General features: G+C 36.3%; 1 protein-coding gene across 4 annotated transcripts in view; it reads left to right on the forward strand.

Moving 5' to 3' along the window:
* Window positions 1-23,970, forward strand: part of DOCK4 (dedicator of cytokinesis 4) — a 223,314-nt gene that overhangs the window by 121,479 nt on the left and 77,865 nt on the right. For all 4 annotated transcript variants that reach the window (XM_039726790.1, XM_039726792.1, XM_039726791.1 and 1 more), the window contains exons 13-17: window positions 6,073-6,198; window positions 19,632-19,756; window positions 21,258-21,420; window positions 21,944-22,050; window positions 22,583-22,739. In XM_039726790.1, coding sequence (XP_039582724.1) covers window positions 6,073-6,198; window positions 19,632-19,756; window positions 21,258-21,420; window positions 21,944-22,050; window positions 22,583-22,739 — 678 coding nt within the window. The remainder of the gene's footprint in view (window positions 1-6,072; window positions 6,199-19,631; window positions 19,757-21,257; window positions 21,421-21,943; window positions 22,051-22,582; window positions 22,740-23,970) is intronic.

Consider the following 23,970-nt stretch of genomic DNA (forward strand, 5'->3'; position numbering starts at 1 on the left):
GCAGCCTCCGTTCTGGTGGCTGTAGAGAGGGATGAGGTCTCCCTCAGCTTCCTTTCCTCCAGATTAAAGAACCCCAGCTCCCCCAGCTGCTTCTCATAAAAACTTTGCTCAAGACCCTTCACCCACTCTGGACACGCTTCAGCACCTCAGTTTCCTTCCTGTGGTGAATACCTCAAACCTGAGCACAGGATTTGAGGTGTGGCCTCACCAATGCTGAGGACAGGGGAGCAGACACTGCCCTGGTCCTGCTGGACACACTGTTGCTGTATGTGATTCAAGTGGCACTCAATTTAAACCCACAAATTCCTAGCTAAGGCTCATAATAACAATAGCTGGTTCATATTTCTATCTTGGAGTTGTATTATGTTTTTATAAGCCTTTTCCAAAAATTTTTTCTACTCGTTGGATAGTGTTGACTTCCTTCATTTCATCTACTAAAAGAATACAAAATCTTAACACTATTTAAAATAATTAATATAGAACACATACACATGATTTTAACTTCTTCAAAGAATATATTTATAAGTTCTTTACAATTGTTGCCTAGGTTCTTATATCGGCGGGGATTTGATTTTTAACATTTTGTTCAGGTAGCTGTTGAACATCTGTTTCCTTTGAAATAAGACCCATAATTGGAATGCAAATAGCTAAATTTCTAATACAATTCGGTTTGCATGAAGAAGAACACTTCATGAAGGAGAAAACAAGTGTTTCCTTGGAACCTTTTGTCTGTTATTAGCATTAGAAGCAATATAAACCACTTGTAATTGCAGAATTGTGTACTTTGCACACTCCACAATATTCTTGCTAACCATCTAGTTTGTAAAAATGTAATTTAAAAAAGTTTTGTGCAAGATGGTTCACCTTTGCAGTATAACACTGTACTGGGCAAATGGGTGCTGGCATGCCCAGTGACTTGTTAATGGAAAAGGGTAGCAGTGGGCTTGCTAAAGCAAGAACTGCAGACAATATTTCTGAAATTTTTATTTTCTTTATATGGCAGTTAGACTAGATGCTTATAATAATAACTTAGCCTTTCTATCATCTACCATGTAAAGAAATTCCAAGCCAATTTTTCTGTGACAGCTAAATCTCATTTGCATTTAAGTGTTTCTGTTCCATTTGGGGAAGAAAAACGTCCCTACTTTATACACTTGAGGGCATTTCTGACAAAAGTCTTGACAAAAGAGCTCCAAAAAATCTGTCAAAGTGTTGAAATGGCAGTCAAGCATTCTTTTTTTAGTGAACTAAACCCCAGAATTTAAAGCTGAGGGAAAGAGGAGTTCAGAGTTGTATTTGGTAATTCAAGTTAATCAGAATGAAGTCTTCAAAAAGGCAATCAAGGACTGAATCTAGCTCTACTTTTTTATCTCTCTATTCCCACATTGTAATTGGTGGGATTTTCTACGTAGAGTTTTCTGTGGCCAAGATTTGTACAACCATTTGTCCCAGATCACATTAAATCAGTAAACTATTTGTGCAAACCTACTGGTTTTACCTTTTTACCTTTGCACTTAAAACACTACTGGAAACGGAAACACCTGTAAGCTCTCAAAAAGCTTTAACATCTTTAGGCAGCTTTATTTGGACAGATGCCTTATTTTATTACTTTCCTTAAAATACAAACATTGCTGAATAACATTCTGTCTGAGGTTTGGGTTTTTTTTTTTTCTTCTATCAGTTTTCTGAGCAGCTGCTAGGCGTTTTCTTCTTAATATGATCTTGGATCCTCTGCTGCCAGTTGATGGAAGCTGACTGTAAATTATTTCCCCTGCCCCCAGAAGCTCAAATGCAAATAAAGGGTCTATAAGCATAATGAACAGATGCCTTTTCTTATAACTAAGCGCAGAAATCAATAATGCAGTTTAATCAAAAGCTGTTTGAAGGTAAAATGACAAATCTAACAAAAATCTGGGATGCTTATTCAGCAGATTGACAATTTTCTGCATTGTCTTTCATCTGAATAATAAAAATAATCTGTCTTGTGTTGAAATTTAGTACAAGTTAATAGTAAGAAATGTCATGTGCTTGTGAAAGAAATAAAAGCATATCTATTTGCAGTTCCTTACAAATTATTGTTGGAGTAGTTTCAAAACTGGGGGAAATAAAGAATAATAGCTAACCAAGAGGTTTTAATTATCACTGGGAAGGCAATTGAAGCTTTTTTTTCTGAGGGGACAAAGCTAGACTACATCCCTTATTAAAAAAATGTGCACAGTCCTTCAGAGACTGGATAATCATTTTTGTTGTTATGTTTTAGCTCCTAATGTTCTAGAAACGGAAAATGTATAGTTATGAAGTTTTTGATGGCTCCCAGGTGTAATAAATGGTGTAGTGGTCCTATCAACCACAGTCAGATGGAGTGTATGGTGACATGTTGCAGATCTCTATTTTGCTTTGTCTGAGAACAGCTGTCCCATCACAAAATGCTCTATTTTTTTTAACCAATAATTTTGCTGTGTGCAGTCCCCCTGCTGTTGGCAAGGATGCAACCCGCTAGATCAGGTTGCCCAGAGCCCAATTTAACCTGGATTAGAACACTTCCAGGAATGGCACATCCACAGTTTCTCTAGGCATCTTTTTTTCAGTGACTCACCACCCTCACCATAAGGAATTTCTTCCTAACATTTAGCCTAAAGCACCTCTCTTTTAGTTTAAGGGTGATGTGTTTCAACTTATGAGTTCCTCTTCAATCTACTTTGTTTTGCAATGTGCCTGAGGGAGTCCCTCTTAAGCTGAATCTGCACCCTTCTGAAAATCTGAATGGGATGTGTCAGTGTGTTTTAAATTACTTTACTTAATGCTTCTTGATATTTGGGTAGCTCAGTTAATAATAAGCATACAAAGTCTAGGCCCTTGCAAAATGTGAATTATTCCGTATTTTTTAAAGTAGCTCTTCCCAATGATTTTTGTTACATTTGCGTGGTTCCTCAGTCATGATGCGTGTCTACTTTACTTAGCAAGTGTATGGCATTTTTATAAACCCATGGATATGGGATTGGTGCAACTTGCAACTGGCCATGGGCTTTGTGTTTAGCTAACAACAAGGTCCTCTTTACCTATCTGGCTTTGGCTGACTGGACTTGTCTTACCCTGCATTGTTCTGACAGGAGATTTGTTCTGACTTGTAAAAGCATATATCTAATGACAAAGTAATAAATTTTATCTACCTTATTATAGCTTTTGCTTAGTTTTGTGCAGTCGTGTGTGGTGTATGTATGCTTTGTATTTAACAAATAGCTATGACGTAGTTCCTCAGTGTAGAGTTAACTAGCTATAGTCTTAGACTAAAATGGAACACAGAAGAGTAAAGACATGTAACCATAACACACTTTGAAAGTACTGGCATAGGATGATATTAGAGGCCTATGAACAGCTCAGCAGTGGGCAGTTATTGGTCATCAAATAGTGTGAGCTGGAGAGCAGAGTGAAACTGGTTCCAGGGGAAACCCTTTGATATCCAGTACGTTCCTTTTGCTCATCTCAACAACCCAAATGTAACAACTCGTGAGGAATTCAGGCAACCTGTTCTGTAGCATGGGTATAACACCTCTGTTTGCCTCTTATGATTTTATGTCCTTAGTGGAGGGTAGCCTGGGTGTCTTGCAAAATCAGTGGAGCTTTGACAGAGCAATCTGAATGCTTACCTGGAAATTGTGGTTTTTCACTGATCCCAGCTTTAGTATTGCACTGGAATTATCAGTTCTACTTCTTGTCAATTCCTTTTTGTTTGACAGCTGAGTCTTCAGTGGCAAGACTGTTAACTTGAAGGCTTGATTTTTGGAGGTCCTTCGGATTTCCTTCTCTGTGCATCCTTGCTTTTTTTCCATTCTGGTTGACTTGCACTCTTTCCTATGTACTGGTCTCTTTACACCATATAACATTTTTAAGTAACTTTGCTATCTGTAATCCAGTGTTCTTCATTTTTCTGAAAAGCTGAGGAATGCATGCCATTTATATTCCAAAGATGCATTTAAACTATAGGTTAAATGACTAACCTGTGTTTCAGGTATGTTCACTGAGAGATTTCTTGATGCTTTTGGACTGCTCATTTTCTAACAATGAATGCCATGAAATACAGACCTCTATATCTTTCTTACCTTGTATGAGCAAGTACTTCAAATCCTTGACAGATAGTTGTTTTGTTTTTTTTTCAAGTTAAAACTGTTTGGCCATTGATGAGGTTTTTTTGACATCTGATTTCAAAGTTAAATAAAATTCTTCAAGGGAATCTGTGAAATTTGTACTGAAAGAAAATGGAATTTGGAGTCCTCAACCTTTGTTTGGAAAACACAATAACTTTACACCAGGTGGTGTGCAATATCTGATTAATGCTGTTGTGGTTGATGTGATCTGTAACAATAGCAAATGGGTTTTTCAGGTTTCCAAGGAAACAGTGCAATGGGGGCATTTGAGGGCATGATTATACATGCCTATGTATAACAATTTCTTAAAATATAAAAGCAGCAAGATTGGGGGTGGGCTAAATATCCATATTTATCAGGGAGCTATACCCAGCCTAGCTCTTCCCATACAGCAATGAAAAACCTTTCACCTGCTCTAACAGAGCCTAAATTTTGCCTGTATGGCTTTGTGCCCAGCTTCTGTACTGTCAGCTAGCCATGGCGTGGTTTGTTTTCTCACCTGCCCAAATAATGATTGTCACTTCTTCCTAAAGGTCATAGAACAAATTCCCCTACAAAATAATTAATATCTATGGCATTAAATACAGTTCTTAAAATAGAAAATACTTCACTGAATGCTTTTCCTTGTAAGATTTGTTTATGTACCCAGTTGGAGATGTGTAGGCGAGCACTTTTTCATGAGAAGGAAAGTTTGGTCAGAGTATCACATTCTCTGGAGCTGCCAAAATAAGAAAATGTAAGTGTAGGTAAGGGGAAAAATATAAAAGTTGTCATGGTAATTATATATCTGATCTGCAGGAGCCTGGACTGGCAGTACATAGTACAGAGTTTTGAGTCCTGATTTTAGGAACTGCCAGACTTCAAGTAAATTTATTTAGTTGAACAATAATATGGTTGTAGGGAAAATTTCTTTCAAAGCCAAAAGGACTGATGACCTTGTTGTTCAGTCTGTGTTGTGCATTTTATTTGCTCCAGCTTAATCTCAAGTTCATTATGACTCTTCTTCTGAGTTGTCTATTTATCTCCAGTTGTTGAGTGTACACAAAGAGTTTGCTTTTATCTTCTCCTTGATCTGCATGTTGACACAGGATATGCTGTAGTAACGCTGAAGGTCAGGGAAGATTAATCTTTACAAGCTGTGTCATTCTGACACTTGCCTCAGGGATTATATTTGAAATAACCAAAAGGCATGCCTGTTGCTTTTGTTAATCTCAACTGTAATGAAGTATGCTCTTTGCAATTTATTTGTATACTGCAGATATAGTACAAGAAGTTATGCTTCCTTGGTTCTAGAGGAAGAAAAACTGGAAAATTATTATATGGCCACCCTTGCATTTTGCACGTCTTCATACAAACATAAGAAAGACTGTGACTGATTAAATCTGATTAAATGTTGAACAAAAATTGTAATTTCAGTCATTATGAAATTACTGTTCCTAAGGATACTGATTATGCTATATTAGCTTACTAGAATTTTTTTCTTCAGATTTTGGATAGCTCAGGACACTGCATGTGCACTTTTTCTTGCATATCAATAGAGGCAGAATTGTGTTGAAGGAAGTGAAAAATTAAAATGGTAGCAAATACTCTGATTGAAATTTCTCCAAATTGACCTCTTTCTAGTTCTCTTTTTAGTTAAAACATTAGTCCATCCCTACTGATATAATTTTCATTCATATCATTATGGTTCAGTTACACATCAGTAATAACTTGCTAATGTTTTCATAGGTAGTGGTTTTCAAGTCTTTACTGGTTTTTTGATATTGATACCCTTCACAAATACACTTCAGAATTGAAGGGGGTTGGCTTCCTCTGAATTTCCTGTTCTCAAGAATGCATATATACTCGCAAATATATAACACTTTTAAGAAGTACTGACAATAATCTTGAATGTGTGATTTTTCATTGTTTTTCTCTTCATTTTCAGGCCTGGCAGTTTCTCTTCAGTTGCTTCATGGAGACATTGAACAAATTAGGAGGGAGTATACATCCAGATTTACCCATGGAGTATCCATAACAAGGAAACTAGGTTTTTCCAATATTATAATGCCTGGTAAGTTAAAGAGAAAGCTATCCCAGTAAGCAGTAAAAGAAAGAACTTATGAGAAATTACGTGATTTTCAAATGAATGCTGTATTCTGAAACTTCTTAAACAGTACCAAACAGTACCAGACAGTACCCAAGACTTTTATATTACCATTTTTTCATAAAGATAGAAGAAAACTGTGTCTCAGTGGTCCCATTATATTATGTTGTATAGTTGCTATGCCAGTGTCAAAAAAGATTATGGCTACAGCAGCCTTTTTTGGGAGATGGAACCTCACTTTATAGAAGTGAAGATGACTGAATGCAAGACTACTGAGCTCTATGCATGTAAAAAGATAACCAGCAGAACATTTTGTTCATAGGAGCTGGTAGCTTTTTGAATAAAGACAGAATTTCACTGGTACTGTACAGCTTCTGCTTTCATGGGGTTTGTGTCTCCAATACTGGAAATGGCTGGAAATGGATTATAATATAGAGACTTCATTTTGTGTATATTATATGACAAAATAGGCAAATACTTAATGCTATGGAAGGTGGAAAGATTGTGTCTGTGTAATTGTGAAGAAGCAAATATGGGAGGAAGATGGTAGAACAATTTATAGGTACATCCCTGAAATGAAATTTTGTAAAAGTTCAGTGGGTTGGTAAAAATTAGGAAGCAAATGTCTCTTTAAAGGAAAAGCATACTTTCAAGCAGATCAGTTTGGCATTATTATGGTGTTATGTTGTTGCTGAGAAATGTTGCAGGGAGGAGCTCACATCTTAGTTACAGCTGAGTCCACGCATACAGTCTTGACTTTCTCAAATGTAAATCATCCTCATGACTTTCAGATTTTTAATAGGGACTATCTTCTTCGTATAAAAATCTGTCTTTGCATTCCTGTGGACCTAAATCAGAAGTAAACCAGGGTTCTGAGGCAAGAATAAATAAACTTTCATACTTCACTAATAGGGGAGGTCTTAAATAGGCATTTGAAACTCAGTAATGAGGATCAGCTTTAGCTGTGGGCATGTATTTCTCTTGAACTTCTGCCTGAAACTTGACATCTGAGAATTCGCTCTTGTGTGCTTACTGCCAATTAAACATCTGTCCTTCTGCATCCTTGATCAGCACTACTGGTCACTTAAAACATGCACATAACGCGAGTTAATAAAACAGTTTCAGCACTACAATGAAAATAGTATGACTGCAGCATTTAGGATAATGAAATGTATGAGTCAGGTGCTATTTAAATTGAAGTTAGTTTATATATATATGCCTAATGGAAGCAATTCAATTGAAATTTTATGGCTTATTAGCTAGGCTTTATTTGTTGTCTTACTGTTGGATTTGAAATTTGAATAAAATGAGTGTTGTAGCTAGTCTGGCAGATAGCAGTGGAAGCAGTTTTACTGAGCACGCTGTAACTCCCATTAGGAATAATTTCCCCAGTTATCTATGATTTAGTGACCTGCTGCTCTGTGTTATCACATTTGCTAAGTTCTATAAATAGATCTCTTTTCCCTTCATTTTCCACTTGAGAAATAATGTGATGTACTAAACTGCAAGAAACATGTTATAGCAGAGTACAGTGTAATCAGCTTCTGGAGGGGTTTCTTGACTCAGTTTCAAAGGATTATGCAGGTTCACTTTGTCACTCTTTTAGTTTAAAAAATAATATATGGGTTCTGGTATACTGCTTTCTCAGTCCAATTGTATGCATGCATGAGTTTAAATAATGTACAACTTCTGTGTTTACTGGCATAGAAGGGATTTCTCCTAAAGAGAAATAATCATCTCAGTCTTGCAATGATGACTTTCAAGGACTAACCAGAGCAGTATGCCCTAGGCCCTGAAATGCCCTCAGCAACCTAGCTTTTGAAATGCTTTTTTAATTTAAAGTTCCCCTTTCATTCTATTTATCTTCTAGTGTTTTTTTTCCCCACAGATAAATTAGAGAACTTCATCTTTTGCCACTAGAAATGGTCATTAATTAGATCTTATTTTATATTTTTGTTGAAAGGGTGTTGCTGTGGCTAATTAGCACTTAGGTTAGTGTTGTGAATAAGACTCTCTTGAATTATTCAATAAGAAATGCTTCATGCTGCTAAACTGCAGTGTCTCTCTTAGAAATGCCATATTTTAAGTCTCTCTCCTATTCTGGTATATTTAAACTCTCTCTGACCCTCCTTTTATGTCATACCAATCCTTTTCTCTGAGGAGGTTTTGCTGTGAAAAGTAACTGGGATCAGCATACGTGCCAAACCAGAAGTGACAATAATAGTGCATGTTTTTATAGAGTAATGCTTTTTGTGTCACTGCAGCTTGACAGGCTGAAGCCACAAAATGCATTATCCAGGACCCTTGGAATTTCTCAATGAAGAAGTCCAAGTGTTTTAGGAAATGGAGTAGATTGATGGAAAAAAGTAGATGGCTGTGATTCAAAAAGGCTGTGAAATAGGTAACTCACTTTCTTCTAGCCAACAAAAGACGGGCAGGCAGTGAATGCGTCAACTTGTGAAGATAATCAATGTGCATTTTCTAGGTTTGATCAGGATTTCAGGGCAGACTCCATGCAAGCATTGGTAAATTCCATTCCAGCATTCTAGTGTGGTTGTCTGCAGGTATACAGCCAATATTCTCAGGAAGCTTGGTACAATGTTGAAGGACATCTGTGCTTGTGCACTGAGTTGCCGTGTTCACCATTTCCTGACAACTACATCATTAGTTAGTATATAAAATTCAGCATTTGAGATTTACAAACGTAGTATACTTTGGAGGAGCACTCTAAGTAAAATTTACATATGTAATAGATAATGAAATGTGAAAGACCTTTTTCTGTGTATACTTTTACCAGCTTTTTTGCTATTTTATGTAGCTCAGTATTATGTAATCTCTTTCCAAATTTGACTTGGAGCACCTGTATCAGTGCATGCCTTCAATGCTCTTCATGCTCATGTTTATACACATGAATGTACATGTTCTTTGGCACCATTGTGGAAAATATCTAATTCTGTAAATAAGCCTGATCACTAATATGCGTTGCCTGCAGTTCTTAGAGTTGGAATAAACCCTAGCACAGCTGTTTGTCTAAATGAGGACTTAACTGGCTTCACTATATGCCTGCTCTGCCTCCCAGTTGTAAATAGACTGAACTTTTGTGTGGTAAGCATACATTTAGGTGCACGTCTTCCTTTGTTGTGCATTCCAGATCAGAACTGCATCTGTTTTACTTCATTTAAACTATACTGTTCTTAACAGTGCTAAGTCTATTGCTGGTAGTTTACTGGTAGTTGTTGTCTTAACTGCTTGGTACATTCAAAGACAAAATCCATTCAGTGTGATACATAAGAGTTTAAAATAATCTCATTGTCTTCCTGTAGAATACTTTTTTCACTAAGCAATTCAGTGAGGTCCAAGCCTTCCTTCCTGGAATTTTACCTAGAAACTTCCTCTATGCAGTTTTGTGTACAGCAACAGGACAAGATAATTCTGACTTAGAACAGCTATGGATTTGATTTTGAAAGGCTCTGTGACTTAGAGACAGCAGCTCAAAATGCCTTTATCCATAAAATATACTTTGGTGTGTAAAGAATTGGCCTGTTGGCTGACATCTCAAAAGATTTTCTCAGATGGATATCACTTAGCTATCCTTTTTTCAGCTTATGATCTGAACTGGTGCCATTACCACTGCTGCTAGCTGATCACCACGTGCTTTGATTTAAGGATAAGAGTTAATATTTCTTCCTGTCCATCCAAATTATTAAACTCATACAATATTAGAAGAGGTTAAAGAATTGGTGCATCCCTACAATGGTTCTACATTGACCAGTGTTTACCTTGTACAGATACAGTGTGGTATCTGTACTGGAGTCTAGAGCTGGGCTAGTCAGTCCTGACTGCAGAAGTCTTGGCTTGTAATACTTAACCCAGAATTTTTTGGTCTCTTTCTATTTCTGTGAAAAAATTTTGACAAATAGCATTGCTAAAAACTCTACATGCAGCTGCACTATTAATTTTTGTAGAGGAACTTTCATTCTTTCAAACTTGTTTGTCCAAGATGAAAAGCTGCATTTTGTTTCAACATTGTCTTTTTCTTTTTTGCAATTTCTGCTCTTTTAGCAGATAAAATGAGGCGCCTGGGATATTGCCATGCTTTTAAGTTTCCTATGTTAAGCTTTCATATGCTCAATTTGGTAAAAGTAACTGAGTTTTTTACCATTACATCTGCATTGCTTTATGTTTGTCACCTTTTAACTTCATTAGATGTCCTTTTGCGGTCCAGTCAAATCTCATCAAATCCTGTCCTTCAAAGCTACTGAATGTATTAATCATTCTTTCATCTGGATTATTAAAAGGTCTTTTCATGTCCAAGTACACACTCATCAACTTTTCTTACTATTTTCAGAAGCTTTTTAAAATAAAAGTAGAAATAAAATCTTTGTCTTTTTATACAAATGGTCTCACAAAATGCTATCTTTGTGATAAACATTCATTATCAATTATGTGATTTCTGACTAGGGGCAGTCATTCTTTCAAAGCATAGAAAAGATTCTGCAAAAATATAAAGGAAGCTATGGAGTATGTTGTGCTCATCATGGTAAGTGTTTACCATTACATCTGCATTGCTTTATGTTTGTCACCTTTTAACTTCATTAGATGTCCTTTGCGGTCCAGTCAAATCTCATCAGGTGCTGTCCTTCAAAGCTACTGAATGTATTAATCATTCTTTCATCTGGATTATTAAAAGGTCTTTTCATGTCCAAGTACACACTCATCAACTTTTCTTACTATTTTCAGAAGCTTTTTAAAATAAAAGTAGAAATAAAATCTTTGTCTTTTTATACAAATGGTCTCACAAAATGCTATCTTTGTGATAAACATTCATTATCAATTATGTGATTTCTGACTAGGGGCAGTCATTCTTTCAAAGCATAGGAAAAGATTCTGCAAAAATATAAAGGAAGCTATGGAGTATGTTGTGCTCATCATGGTAAGTGTCTGTATCTGCCAGTGAGCTTGGAGTTAGTAAAGAGCTGTTGATTCTAGGAGAAGAAATCTGTCAGACACACTTCAACATTTTTCTCCCTTGAGCAGTGGAGTGAATTTTTCCAAACTTTTCTTTATACTGTGTGAAGTACAACAGTTTAAATTTAACTTCTGCCATTGGATATATTAGTTACACTAAACATGTTTGAGCAATATGGTGGAGTCAAGACACACCCTGCATTTTGACATTTCACAGAACTATAGTACTCTAGGGGGAATATGCTCTGCTTTTCAAATCCTATTTTAATACTTTTTAAAAACTTTAATCCTAGCTGTTGAAGGAATTAACATTTCTACAAGTCACTGGAGAAAAGAAGGATATGATGTATTTGATTACAAGACAAGTGCAAGGAACTTGTGTATTGTTTTCCTTCTCCTTTCCATCCCCTCTGTCTTATTTTTTTGGTTCATTACAAATGGAAGGAAAAAAACAGAAGAAAACTATGGAAAGGGAAGACAAGCCAGAATTTAATTGTACTTCCCTTGATTTAAAATCTCTGGAAATTAAGAATGGAGGAAAGGGTCTTCTGCAGTTTATGGTATTTGAAGGATAAGCTGGCTTTCTACTGGGTATAGAATAAGTAGCAGTGATGCATGGGAGGTGTATGCAATGATAGTTATGGCTTGGAAGATTTTCTTTGATAAACTGGGTAAAGAACACTGGCAAACTAACAAATGAATGCTTTAGGTCTATTAAAGTAAACAGTCTTTCAAAATTCTGTTGGAAATATTTTCTTTATTTTGAAGTTAGACAAAGTCAACAGATCAAAGTTTTCTCTTGAAAAAAGTTTGCAAGTCTTTCATTCCTCACTTGTTTCAAACAGTTTGGTTTACATCTTGTTGTTAGAAGGAAAAGAAAAAAGTCACAGGACAATTAGGTATTATGTGGCAAATGTACAGTCCATTTGAAATCTGAAAGTATTTGTTTGAGAATTCCTTGTAAAGGGCACTTCATTTGCTTAATCGCATGTTTTCTGGTGCGTCTTAGAGCTTGTTGAATGTTTCTGCAGTAAAGCTGAAAATGCAGTTAATGTTCTATCAAAAAATGAAAGTCAAGTAACTGAGGAGAGTACTAAAAAAAAAAATCAGTTTATTCATCTCTCATTTAAATGCCCAAGTCTAATTAATCCAACAATAAAAAGGCAGTGGTGTTACCAAAGAGACCAATGCTCCCAAAATCTAACATATGCAGAGTTGTTTTAATTAAGTTTCCCATATATAAACAAGAATACCAGTCATAATGTATAAAGTATCTGCTAGCATATAAATAGTAGAAATTGCCTTAATTTTTTCTGCCTATCCCCTATATACTTAAATACAGACACACAACCTGCCCCAAATAATTCTTGGTCAAGTGTCACCCTGAAGGTCTCAGTCTGAGGTTTTCTTTTGTAAGTATATATTTAAGCACTGAATAAAACATTTTCTCATTCTTGAGTCATGTGTATATATTACTCATAAATATCTCGAATGTGTGCAGAATTTGCTTGGTTATTCTTTGCCTCAGTGATGGAGAGGTGAAGGTATGCTCTGTGGGGAAAAAGCACGGAACAGACAGCTGTCTGGTGCTTGTCACAGTCTTTAAAACTCAAACATGTTCACTGGCAGCTTCAAGCATGTCAATGAGATTTGCCCCCCTTTTTAAAAGTGCTCAATATATTCCTTGATAAGCAGCCAGTCAGTCTTTCAGTATCTTCTAAAGTGCAAAACAAAAAGAAAATTGTTTCAGTAATGGGATTTCATTTCCTACAGTGATGAAATTCTTTGTGAAATGCAGCATGCCTGTGTGTCTTCCTGAGCTGCTGTCCTTAAGAATGCCCTTCTCTCAGATAACATTCTTCTGTATTACAATTTTCACAAATGATCCTAGATTTCTTAACTTGAATTTTTTTAATTAATTTTTTTTAAATTAAATGTGTAATAAGTCAGGAAGGGAAGGCAAGAGAAAAGAATAGTTGAGTGAAGACATGCTGGTCAAACTAAAGGACAGCAGGGAAATGCAGAAGCAGAGAAAGTACAAACGGGTGTTGCCCACTTATGTAGTGATGGGATCAGGAAGGCTAAGGCAAAGTTGGAGCTGAAATCAGCAAAGAAAAACAAGAACTTCTGTAGCTATTTTAGCCAGAAAAGAAAAGTGTACTCCTTGTGATCAACATGACTGGTAAATTGGTCTCAGCAGATGAAAAGAAAAGGCTGAGGTACTCAACAATATTTTTGCCCCAGTCTTCACTGTAAGTCCCTCCTCAGCCTCTCAAATCTGTGGATTTCAAGGCGAGGATTGAAGGGAGCAAAGTTCCTCCCTCTGTAGGAAAACAGTGACCACCTGAGGAGTCTGAACATACTTAAGTCTGTGTGACCTGGCAAGATGCAACCCAGGGTCCTGAGGGAGTTGGCTGATGTAGTTGCTAAGCCACTCTCCATGATATCTGAAAAGTCGTGGCAGTCACATGGAGTACCCAGTGACTGTAAAAAAGGAAACATTACACCAGTTTTTTTATAAGGGTAGAAATGCCAACTCAGGGTGCCCACAGAGAGTGTAGATGTCCTATCCCTGGCAACATTTAAGGACAAATTGGAGAGGGCTCTGAGCAACTTGCTCTAGTTGAACTTCCCAGCTCATTGCATGGAAGCTGGACTATGAAATCATCAAAGTTCAACTGCCAGAAGGGAATTAGAGAGACGGAAGACTTTACTAAGCTTCCTTAGCAGTCTCCTCAAGTTAAAAGTTAAAATCACCTTCTGCTGCTTTTTATTTTTTCTTTGCTGTTTATATTTTTTTTAATATCCTCCCACTGGCAGTTGCTACACAACCCTTTTCCCATTCTACATAGTATTCAAAGGGTCTTTTCTCTAGAATGTTTTCACCCACAAGATTTACATTCTGAGTTAATACCATTTTGTCTGTGCCACATCCAGAGATTTTTCAGTCCCTACAAATGAAATTTTTTTAAGAGCTGTTCAAGATATATTTAGAGTATAAAGCATCTCATTAGCTTGTATTTTACATAGGTGTAGATGAACAGGAACTTCCTTTAAATGAAATCAGGTTTTTTGCTCTTTTGCAATTCATGATTCTAAAGGCCTACAGTTCTGTGCAAAGCTTTCAGAAAAGCAGTTCCAAACAAAAGCTCCTAGTGAGGTCTGTGTACTTATTTTTAAATTAGTGGCTGTTGTCAGCAGTAACTATCAGAGATGCTTGTTCAAATACAGTCATGCTGTGTTTTGTTACCCTACTAAGCAATCAAATTGAAATTTATTTCACTAGAAAGCTTTTTGAGGATAACTGGCAAACTAAACTCATTTCTAACAGAGACACTACCTTTGATCTTTGACAGCTGTCTTCTGCTTGAAGAAGATCTCTTCCTTGTTGCATATTAATATGCTACAAGAGACTGCAGTTCTAAATATGTTTAAAATACAAGAAAAGTCTTGTTATAATATACATACTGTGGTTGCAACTCACAGCTTTGTCAGTGTAAGTTTAAAAACAATTTTGTGACAAAAGATCATTGCTTTGATGCTTAGGTTAGGTGCAAATGTTCCTATAAAAATAGCAGTACAAATTATATATTCATACAAAGTCTCTCCTGAGGCGTGTACTGATGTTATTTTCTCCTTGCTAGTGATTACCTGTGTTGTTCCTGTCACCTGAGGTTCAGTGGGTGCAGTTAAGCCTCTCTGAGCTGGGGGCATTTTACACATAGGTCTGACTTGGGAGTAGCAGGAGACCAGTGCTTGTACACAGGTCCTTGATAGTGATGATGGAGCCTCCAACCTATGAAGGAAAGGGAGCCTTCAAGGGGAGGCTCCCTCAAAAAGGAGCCTTTTATTATGGAGGACATCCCATAATAAAACTCTGCAGTGGGCATAATAGGTCCCTGAGTATACATTGTTGTCTCCAGCCTGGAAATTACTCCTGGCTGTTTTCTCTTTACTGCTTATTTAATAGTTGTAGCTTATAGTTGGCAGGTTGAGGAAGGCTGACCCCCATTAACTGCATCCTCCAGCAGTCTTCTTGTGGTTGTTTTTGACTTTAATTGGCCTTTCCTCCTGTTCCTAATATTAGACTTTTGCATGTAATTGATGCTGATCAGGTGTCTGTCCCTCACCCTCATTCTGCCCTTGTGCAATTCATTGCTAGCTGGATTGAAGTCACGAAGCTTTTGCTTCTTTGTAGGTCAGAATTCTTGAGCTATAATATCCCTGGTAAGCACCTACAGCTGGGACAAGAGGTGTTGGGGGTTTTCCTGTTCTAGCCCATGGAGAGTGCTTTCAAGATAATTTTGCCAGATCAAAGCTGTAATGTATTGGCAGGACCATATGAGGAGGCAGGTAGGGGCAATGCTGTGCTGTACACATTTCTATTTAGCAACTCAGACGTTTCAATTCAACACCTTTCATTTACAATTAAATTTACATACCAGAGCGGCTGTCCATGCAGAATGTGCACTGAAAGCTTGTGGTATGTCAAAATGTTATGTCTGTATTCGCACCCCTGCAGCTTGACGTTGTTGTTGTTAAATTCTGTGGAATTTCGGTTTCCATATGGCTTTAACCCTCACTTAATATTAGAAGGTCTTGTAGGAATTTGTCAGCCTGCTTTTGGTGAAAAGGTGAAATCATAGGGTGCAACTAGGAAGTCCCAAAACTATGGGTTTATTGGGTCACTTCTGTAATTAGGACAGAATATAGTCCTTTTCAACACATTCAATTGCATGATTGTCAGAAGAACAAACAGCTTCCCTAGATACAGTTTTTGACCCTCACAGTTCTGTTTTTTCCAAGAAACAGCTTATTACTTCCCACTCACATAGGGACCAACATCAACTTTTTTATTTCTTCTTTGTTGTTTACCATCTCACACCCAATGTACAATAGTCCTCTGTCTTATCTATGCTGATTTTAACATGTTAACCTCATTTTTTTTTCTTGAAATAGTGTCAAGTAAGTAGCTTTACCAAGATAAGCAGCTTTTTAAGCAGTGAAACCATTCAAATAACACAAAATTGTGACACAAGACTTCTTTAATTTGCTTTTCTCCAGGTACTGTTGACTCAACTCATAACCTACATGAAGCATCTTTGACTTCTAAGGAGACCTAGGTGGTTTAGCTTCACAGAAAATGTTTAATGATTTCAAACCTGTGTTGATCTGTGTCACTATTTGGTAGTCATTTCTTACCCAGAAAACTGACAGTCCTAGACAAAGCTGATTGACAGTGGGTTTTGACTCTGGCTAAGAATGTTTCTTACTGGGTGTTGCTCTCTGCATGTTCATTTCACAGTCTGGATGCCTTAAATTCAGAAAGGTGAAAGTGACCTGTCATAACAGGGGCCAGGGAATGGAAATGCTCCATCAGAGCAGGGAGGAATGAGCTGCCCTTTGTTTTGAAATAAATGCTTTTTCAGGTGGTCTACATCTTTCATACCACTCAGTATCATTATAGGTAGAGGCAGGTTAGTCACTTCAAAAGCTGAGCACAATTTTTGATATTGTTTTCAGTTATTTATTCCTGCACCAAACTTCATGCTGAAAACAGCCACTGGATGTTTTCTCTTCCTTGAAGAAGGAGACACTGTGTTTCTCAGCACAGAAATGGGCTTGAATTAGTGTGTTGCGTTTTTATCTCATCTAAAGCCTCTTGTGTGATAGAGATTTAATTCTGTAGGTATGTTTTCAGCCAGTAATTAAAGTCTGACGAACTGTGCTGTTTGAAATGTGCCCTTCCTATTTGTGTTGATTCCTCACATTTGGTGAAGTGTGACACTGTAAAGGGTCAATAGACATACACCTGTAAGATTATTTGAGTCATGCAGATGGTTGAGCTGGAGATACCATTTGTTCTCAGCAAAGTCTACTTCAGAACTCTGATATTCAGCAGGACTTGGCCTTTCAGTGCTACTTATGGCTGTAATTGATTACCTTAGTGACAAGGAGTTGATTTAATCTGTCCGGTGTACTGGTAAAGGCAAAGATCCCACAGAAAAATGATACATATTCTTATAATCAAATGTGTAATTATAGTTACCATAAATAAGAAAGAACAGTTAAAGGAATATAGATAGATTGAGCAATTTGCTGATATTTGAATGCTTTATAGAGGATTTGGAATGTTTTTTATGGGAAGTGGAGCCACAAAAGAATGCCCTAACTTAGTTTAAACAGACAATCTCAGTTTTTGGAGTGAGAATTTCTGTTAAGGAAGATGGAAAAATGGCATTTTGTAAAAGCTGAGTATGCACATGTGAGTATGGTAATTACCCCCTGATGCTCTCCCAGCCTCCAGCTATTTTCAACTCAAGGGACTTCTTGAGTCCTTATGATTGCCGTTTTCATATCCGGTAGCTGATCTTTTATTCCACAATTTCTCCATCCTTTCCTTTCATCCTTTTACATTACTTACATTCATAACATACTTTGGAAAGCTTTGGGTTTGTGTTTGGGTTTTGTTTTTAGATTACTTTTTTTTGTGGATTTTTTTTTGTTTGGTTTTTTTTTTTGTTTTTTGTGGGTTTTTTTTTGTTTGTTTTTTGGGTTTTTTCTTACAAGTCTCTCACCTGAATAACCATCACTTTTTGCTTATTTTAAACCTGTTTCCCACCAGGAACCAGAGGCTGATCTGGTGGTTGCTCTCACTAGTAATTCAACTCTTTCATTCTTGACTTCAGACACTCTTAAGTGAATACGATTTAGTGTTTGTTCTGTTGATTCTCTCTAGCTGTATTCTAGCCTCTGTCCATGATTGTTTCAGGAGTTAATGGATAATAAGGTAATACAATAGCAATTTCCCCCCTTGTTTATGGGCATGGGTCTTGAGGGATTCGTGATATGGCAATTTCTTCTTTAACTCTTTTTATCATTGAGATGGTGCTTTGGAGGAATCATTTAATTATTTTGCATCCAGTGATGTAATAATATTATAAAAATATTAGATGGCTATAGCAAGATCATTGTTTCTGTTACTTGAAAATCACTGGAGAGTTGCATGGAGTAAAATGCAAGGTATGTGAAACATGAGAGTATTGTGGAAAGTTCAAGCAAGTCAAATTCTACTTGAAAATTAAATGAAGCTAGAAATCGAAGCTACATTAATTTTTTATGTTATATATATTATAATTAATTTTACTCACAATACAAATACACATCCCATGGTTGCCTTACAAGTGGCACACCTATAAATATATTAAACTATCACACCTTCAGCAGTGCTGAGTGAAAATCTGCCTTATTAAAATATGATCTTCCCCTTTCACTAAACTTGCATTTCTCTAGATGAAAACATATATTCTCAGTTGCTGTTTCAGCAAAGTCCAGAAATAAGAATTTTAGAAAATTCTCCTAATTATGATGCTGTTCATCCTTCATTGTTCTGCCTTTCACAAGGAAAGTCCAGCTGCTTCACAAGTAGTTCTGGTAATGTTTGTTAAGAGCTGAATTAGTTTAGACTCTTCACAAATAGATCAAGCATCTTTAAACAGAACAGGGGCTTCCTTACCATGGCACTTCAGTCACCACCAGCACTGCTTTCCCCCGTCCCATCCCCACTGCAACCACTCTTTCCCCTTTTCATCAAACTTTGCAGTTTGTGTCAACTGAAACTAAAATAAAATTACTATTGATCTAGTCCATGAGATCTGTTTGTGTTCTGACAGATTACTTAGCATGATACTGCATGAATGTGCAAAGAATTTAAATTTAGATATGCTAGCAGTACTTGTACATACCATATGGTACTTTGGTAGTGTCTGTATAGGATTTGTAGTTTAAATGTCCTGATGAAGAGTCTAATTTCTTAGAAGCCTTTTCAACAAGTAACAAATAAGATAACTAAGCATGCTTTTTCCTCATAAGCTTTGGAACACCCTGTTAATGTAAAATATATTGAGACTTTTTTAGATTACAAATCGTAATGCTCACAATCTGGGAAGACTGCCCTTCAAATGGGAAAAACACCAACCTCTTGGTTTTTCCTTTTGCAAAATAATACACTTACTGTTACGATTAAGCAGAAAAAAGTTGTAATCAGTTAAACAGAAAACTGTAACAATTACAGGTGAAAGGAAGTACATTAACATTGCCTTAGATTAGAAGAAGAATTAAATTGGGTGGAGCTAGATGCTAGATTCAGTATAGATAGGGTGATGAAAAGACAGACAGACCAAACAGTTGAGTAGAAGCCCCTAGAACTGGTTTAGTATGGAAAATAATCTTTGAGTTTTGAGAGGGATGAAGACCTTTGCTTTTTTTGGTTTATGAATACCATTATTGCTTAAAATCCAAAAATACTGATAAATTGTGGGTGTAGCACTATCCTTTGTGTGATAAAATTAAAATCTACTGAAGTACTGAAAGCCAATGTTAGCAAGTTGGACTGACTTTTGGACACATTGTTCTGTTTGTTTTTTTGATAGGTGAAATGAGGAATGATTTATATATCACTGTAGAAAGAGGAGAATTTGAGAAAGGAGGGAAAAGTGTGGCCAGAAATGTGGAAGTGACAATGCATGTGGTGGACAGCAGTGGCCAAATTTTAAAGGTATCTTTGTTTTATGTTTTTCTTGGCTGTAGTTAATTTTGATACACTTTTTCATTTATATGCCTTCTTTTGTGGCACTGATTGAAGAATACAAAAATGCTTTGGAAAAGACATGGTTATCTTTTGCTGTCTTTATGTATTCAGGTGTTTCCACTTTGCTGAAAACATTTATAAAATGTCCATATAAAACCTTAATCTATGTTTGTTTTATTTCTGTGGTGAATTACATGATTGGGATAAACATGTAAAATTGCCAGCCAAATAACTGATGATTCCATTAAGATGCTGGAAAATGTTGAAGCAAGATCAAATTTGGGAAACTCTTGTATTTCCTAAGAATTCTTCTTAGAAATATGCAATTTTTTGTTACACAGAACAACTTTTCTTGATAATTGTGAATTTTGTGTCTGATTTTAATAAATATGGGATTCTTGCTGCAGAAGTCAGCACCACATAGCAGTAAAAAACATAAATTAATGTTCCTTCTCATCTTCAAATTTTATTGTATGCTGCTGGTGATGGCTTACAAACAGGCAATGGTTTAAATTTTAATTATTAATAGATGACTGTTTCTCAAAATGTTTCTGTACCAAAAAGATTTCTGTTCACATTCAAACTTTTCCTCACATATTTTCATATTGTTTTTGTTTTGTTTTACATTTGAAAGTAGTATTTTCATATGTTCTGAATGATTTCATGGGCTGTGGAGTAGCACAATGAAGAAAGGCTGCACAGCCTCAAATTGTGTGTTTGTGTATCTGAAGTTAAATAGTGCAAATTGATCCATGGCATCCAGTATAGATACATTTTATATACATACATATACATTTAATATTTACACGCATTATTTATATATCTCTGTGTGTGTATATTAAACAAGAACATGATATTGAGATTATCATGGCAAAAGGTACACCTTACCTTTCCCACAGAGAATTAATAGATATTCCTGAATCAGGACTTTAGACAAATCCATTTGTCTGCCTTGCTCTGGGGAGTCCATCATGGGTGTAGTAAAGGCAGCCAACATTTTGCTTCTTGCTGATCACAGAATCCACATTTATTTTCTAATGCTGGGACATACCAGCACAGTGCCAGGGTTACAGGCTTGTTTTAGATGACTGAAGATCTCGAGCCTGGGCTGTTCTGGTCTCAGTTCCATTCTTTGTTGCTGGGGCATAACATTGGCAGGACCATGTTGTGTCCTGGGAATCCACAACACATCTGTTGCTTAGGCCTCCCTGATCACCCAGTACAGTACACCCTGATAAACACTTCTGTTCTAAATTATGTGAATGATTCTTGCAATTTCTAATTTTCTAATTGCAAATATTTAAAAAAAAGTGCTGCTGTTTTTGAGGGTTACAAGATACTGAACATTGTACCACACTGAGCATTTATGATGAGTGTAAACATTAAACAGTCTTCCTTGGAAAAGCAATCCTTGTTGACATTTTACCAGTGAATTAATCTATCCTTAATCATATTTTTTCTTCATTAGGATTTTATCTCATTTGGCTCCGGAGAGCCACCAGCCAGCGAGTACCATTCTTTTGTGCTTTATCACAACAATGGTCCCAGATGGGCTGAGCTGCTGAAACTTCCAATTCCTGTGGATAAGTTCAGAGGAGCTCACATCCGCTGTGAATTCCGGCACTGCTCCAGTGAGTGGTGCTCATGACTTCTGGTCCTCCCCTTACTGCTGCAGTCAGCACACGAGTTTCTGTAACGCCTCAGGGAAAAGACAGCTGCATGAACTTTCTCTGTAATGCTTTTTTTACTAACAAAATTCTAAAATTTTAAAAATATTATTAAACATTTTAGAGATAATTTTGAGGTAAAAATTGCTGACTGGTTCCACATTCTGCGTTCCAAGGCATGAGGAACAGGTTTCACAGAGGAGGATAAACTTCTATATGTTGCTAAGATTGCCTATTTGGTGGCTTACATTATTTGTTGTTAATATATACTAAATTATTTCAGAATATTCCCTACTGATTTAAAGTGAGATTAAAAAAGAAAGAACATTACAGGAGATAATGCACAAATTGGAACAGCAATTCAAGATAATCTTTGTCTGACTGGCTGCAGCTCCAGTATACTTTCTTATGTTGCGTTGCATACATTTATTTTGTCTAAAAAGTACACTCTTATCTTTAACTGCTGCTATTTATATATGCATTTCAGCAAAAGAAAAGGGTGAGAAGAAGTTGTTTGGCTTTTCTTTCGTGCCCCTGATGCAGGAAAATGGGAGGACTCTGCCAGATGGCACCCATGAACTAATTGTACACAAGGTAATTTGAATTAGCACTCATTAGCTGTAATGATTCCAGTGGAACCTACTTTAAATGCCCAGAGACATGAAGCTGAGAAAGAGTGATAATCTTGTCACCATTAAAATATCCATTGCTGATTGTTTAATATTCACCTTCCTGATACAGTTGCAATTGAATCTAGGTATGTATTTCAGTGCAATGGTTTACCTAAGTCTTACTATTATGTCACACTGTGTTGCAATGAATTTCACAAAGGTAAGTTATTTTAATTTTGTGGAATTATCTTTCAACATATAAGAATTGCCACTTTGTTTAGAGGATTTTATGTGGTCCCAGATAAAGTTTAGATTTCAACATGAAAATTTGTAGCTATTAATTTAATAACCTGTGCAAATTTGTTAAATTTGAATGCTATGTTCTAAAACAAAAGTTGCAACAGGCATAGTGGAAATGCTTCAGTTTCTGACAGAGAAACAATTGTTCATGTAATTTAGAGATTTGGTCAATTGTTTTCTGCAGTACAGTTGTTTTAACTGGTTTGTTTCCACAGTGTGAGGAAAATGCAAACCTTCAGGATTCTGGTCGCTACCTCAAACTCCCCTTTTCAAAGGGAATATCCCTAGGAAACAACAGCCAAGCAGTAAAAACCACTAAAGAGTCCTTCTGGATTACATCCTTTCTCTGCTCCACCAAACTCACACAAAATGGTAGGAAATGTTGATTATTTAAAACAAGATGAGCTGAAATGAGTGTGATAGCTAGTCTTTTCCATGCCAAGCAAGCATGGATGTACTCAAAAATAGCTTATGTTCTATCTATTTTGTGAACTGGTTTTCTTCATAATTTTTTTATATCCAGATGGGAACAAATGGATCATGATGAACCACTGTTTTTAAGTAGTTTGAGAATGCTTTTTAGATGACCGTGATATTGGAATCAAATGCAGCACTTCTGGAATCAACTATCAAAACCCAGCTGCTTTATAAAACCTCTTAATCTGTTTGTTGTAGATTTTTTATTAATTACTTATTGTTAGCTTTAGGCTGTAGCAGTTTGTTTCTCTTCAAACCAACAAACATTTTTTCTATTTAAAACAGTCTTATACACTGGCTATAAGGAGCAGCAGATTTAAATACATGTGGTTACACTCTCCAGCAGTGCTCTGTGTAAAGTTCTTAACCAGTGTTATGTATAAAGTTCTTGAGGTTCTTGTCTATTTACCATAACTGAACTACCTGTAACTAAAAAAAAAAACTGTGGAACAATTTTCCAAAAATTTCTAAATATTGTGTATTTGCTTGGTAATGTGTTTCTGACCATTCTTTGGTAGCCCCATAATTTTATATTATTACTTCAATCTCTCGTGTGTGAATATCTGTGACTTTACCCATCTTCTGTGTATGGTGATGAAATTGCTAACTGCTTGCAAATTAGTTATGAATGTTTAACAAAAACTAGAGCAGCTTTTTAAGTTGAAATAGTGCTCTTAATTTTCACCGTTTAATAGCAAGTGTGCAAAATAGAGCTTTGTGCAACCAGTAAGTGGCTGGTTTCCTTGCACACACCCATTTTGTATTTTCATAGCAATTACCTTAGTCATGAAAGTTACTTAATGAAAGATTTTCCCAAAGGTAGCTAATAGGGAATCAGAGACTAAATTTGCTTCAGTTAAAGGCCTTGATTTAGGAAATTACATTAATCTATTGGTACTTACACGTGCATAAAAGTGCTGTCTGGAACTTACAAGTGTCTCACTGATAAATAGTTGCCCTATTGTTTGGGGTTCTAATACTAATTTTTATTTACAGTACAGGAGTTATTTTGTACTTATTGTAAATAGATGTATGACGTAGGGCATAAAATTTCCTCCTATTTTTAACCATATTCTGAGTAAGAGGGTGTAGAATATCTGAATAATATCGATCCCCTTTTCAGCTC

This window comes from Passer montanus, unplaced genomic scaffold, assembly GCF_014805655.1.
Source record: "Passer montanus isolate IOZ18808 unplaced genomic scaffold, ASM1480565v1 scaffold6, whole genome shotgun sequence".
In the NCBI taxonomy this organism is placed as follows: domain Eukaryota; kingdom Metazoa; phylum Chordata; class Aves; order Passeriformes; family Passeridae; genus Passer; species Passer montanus.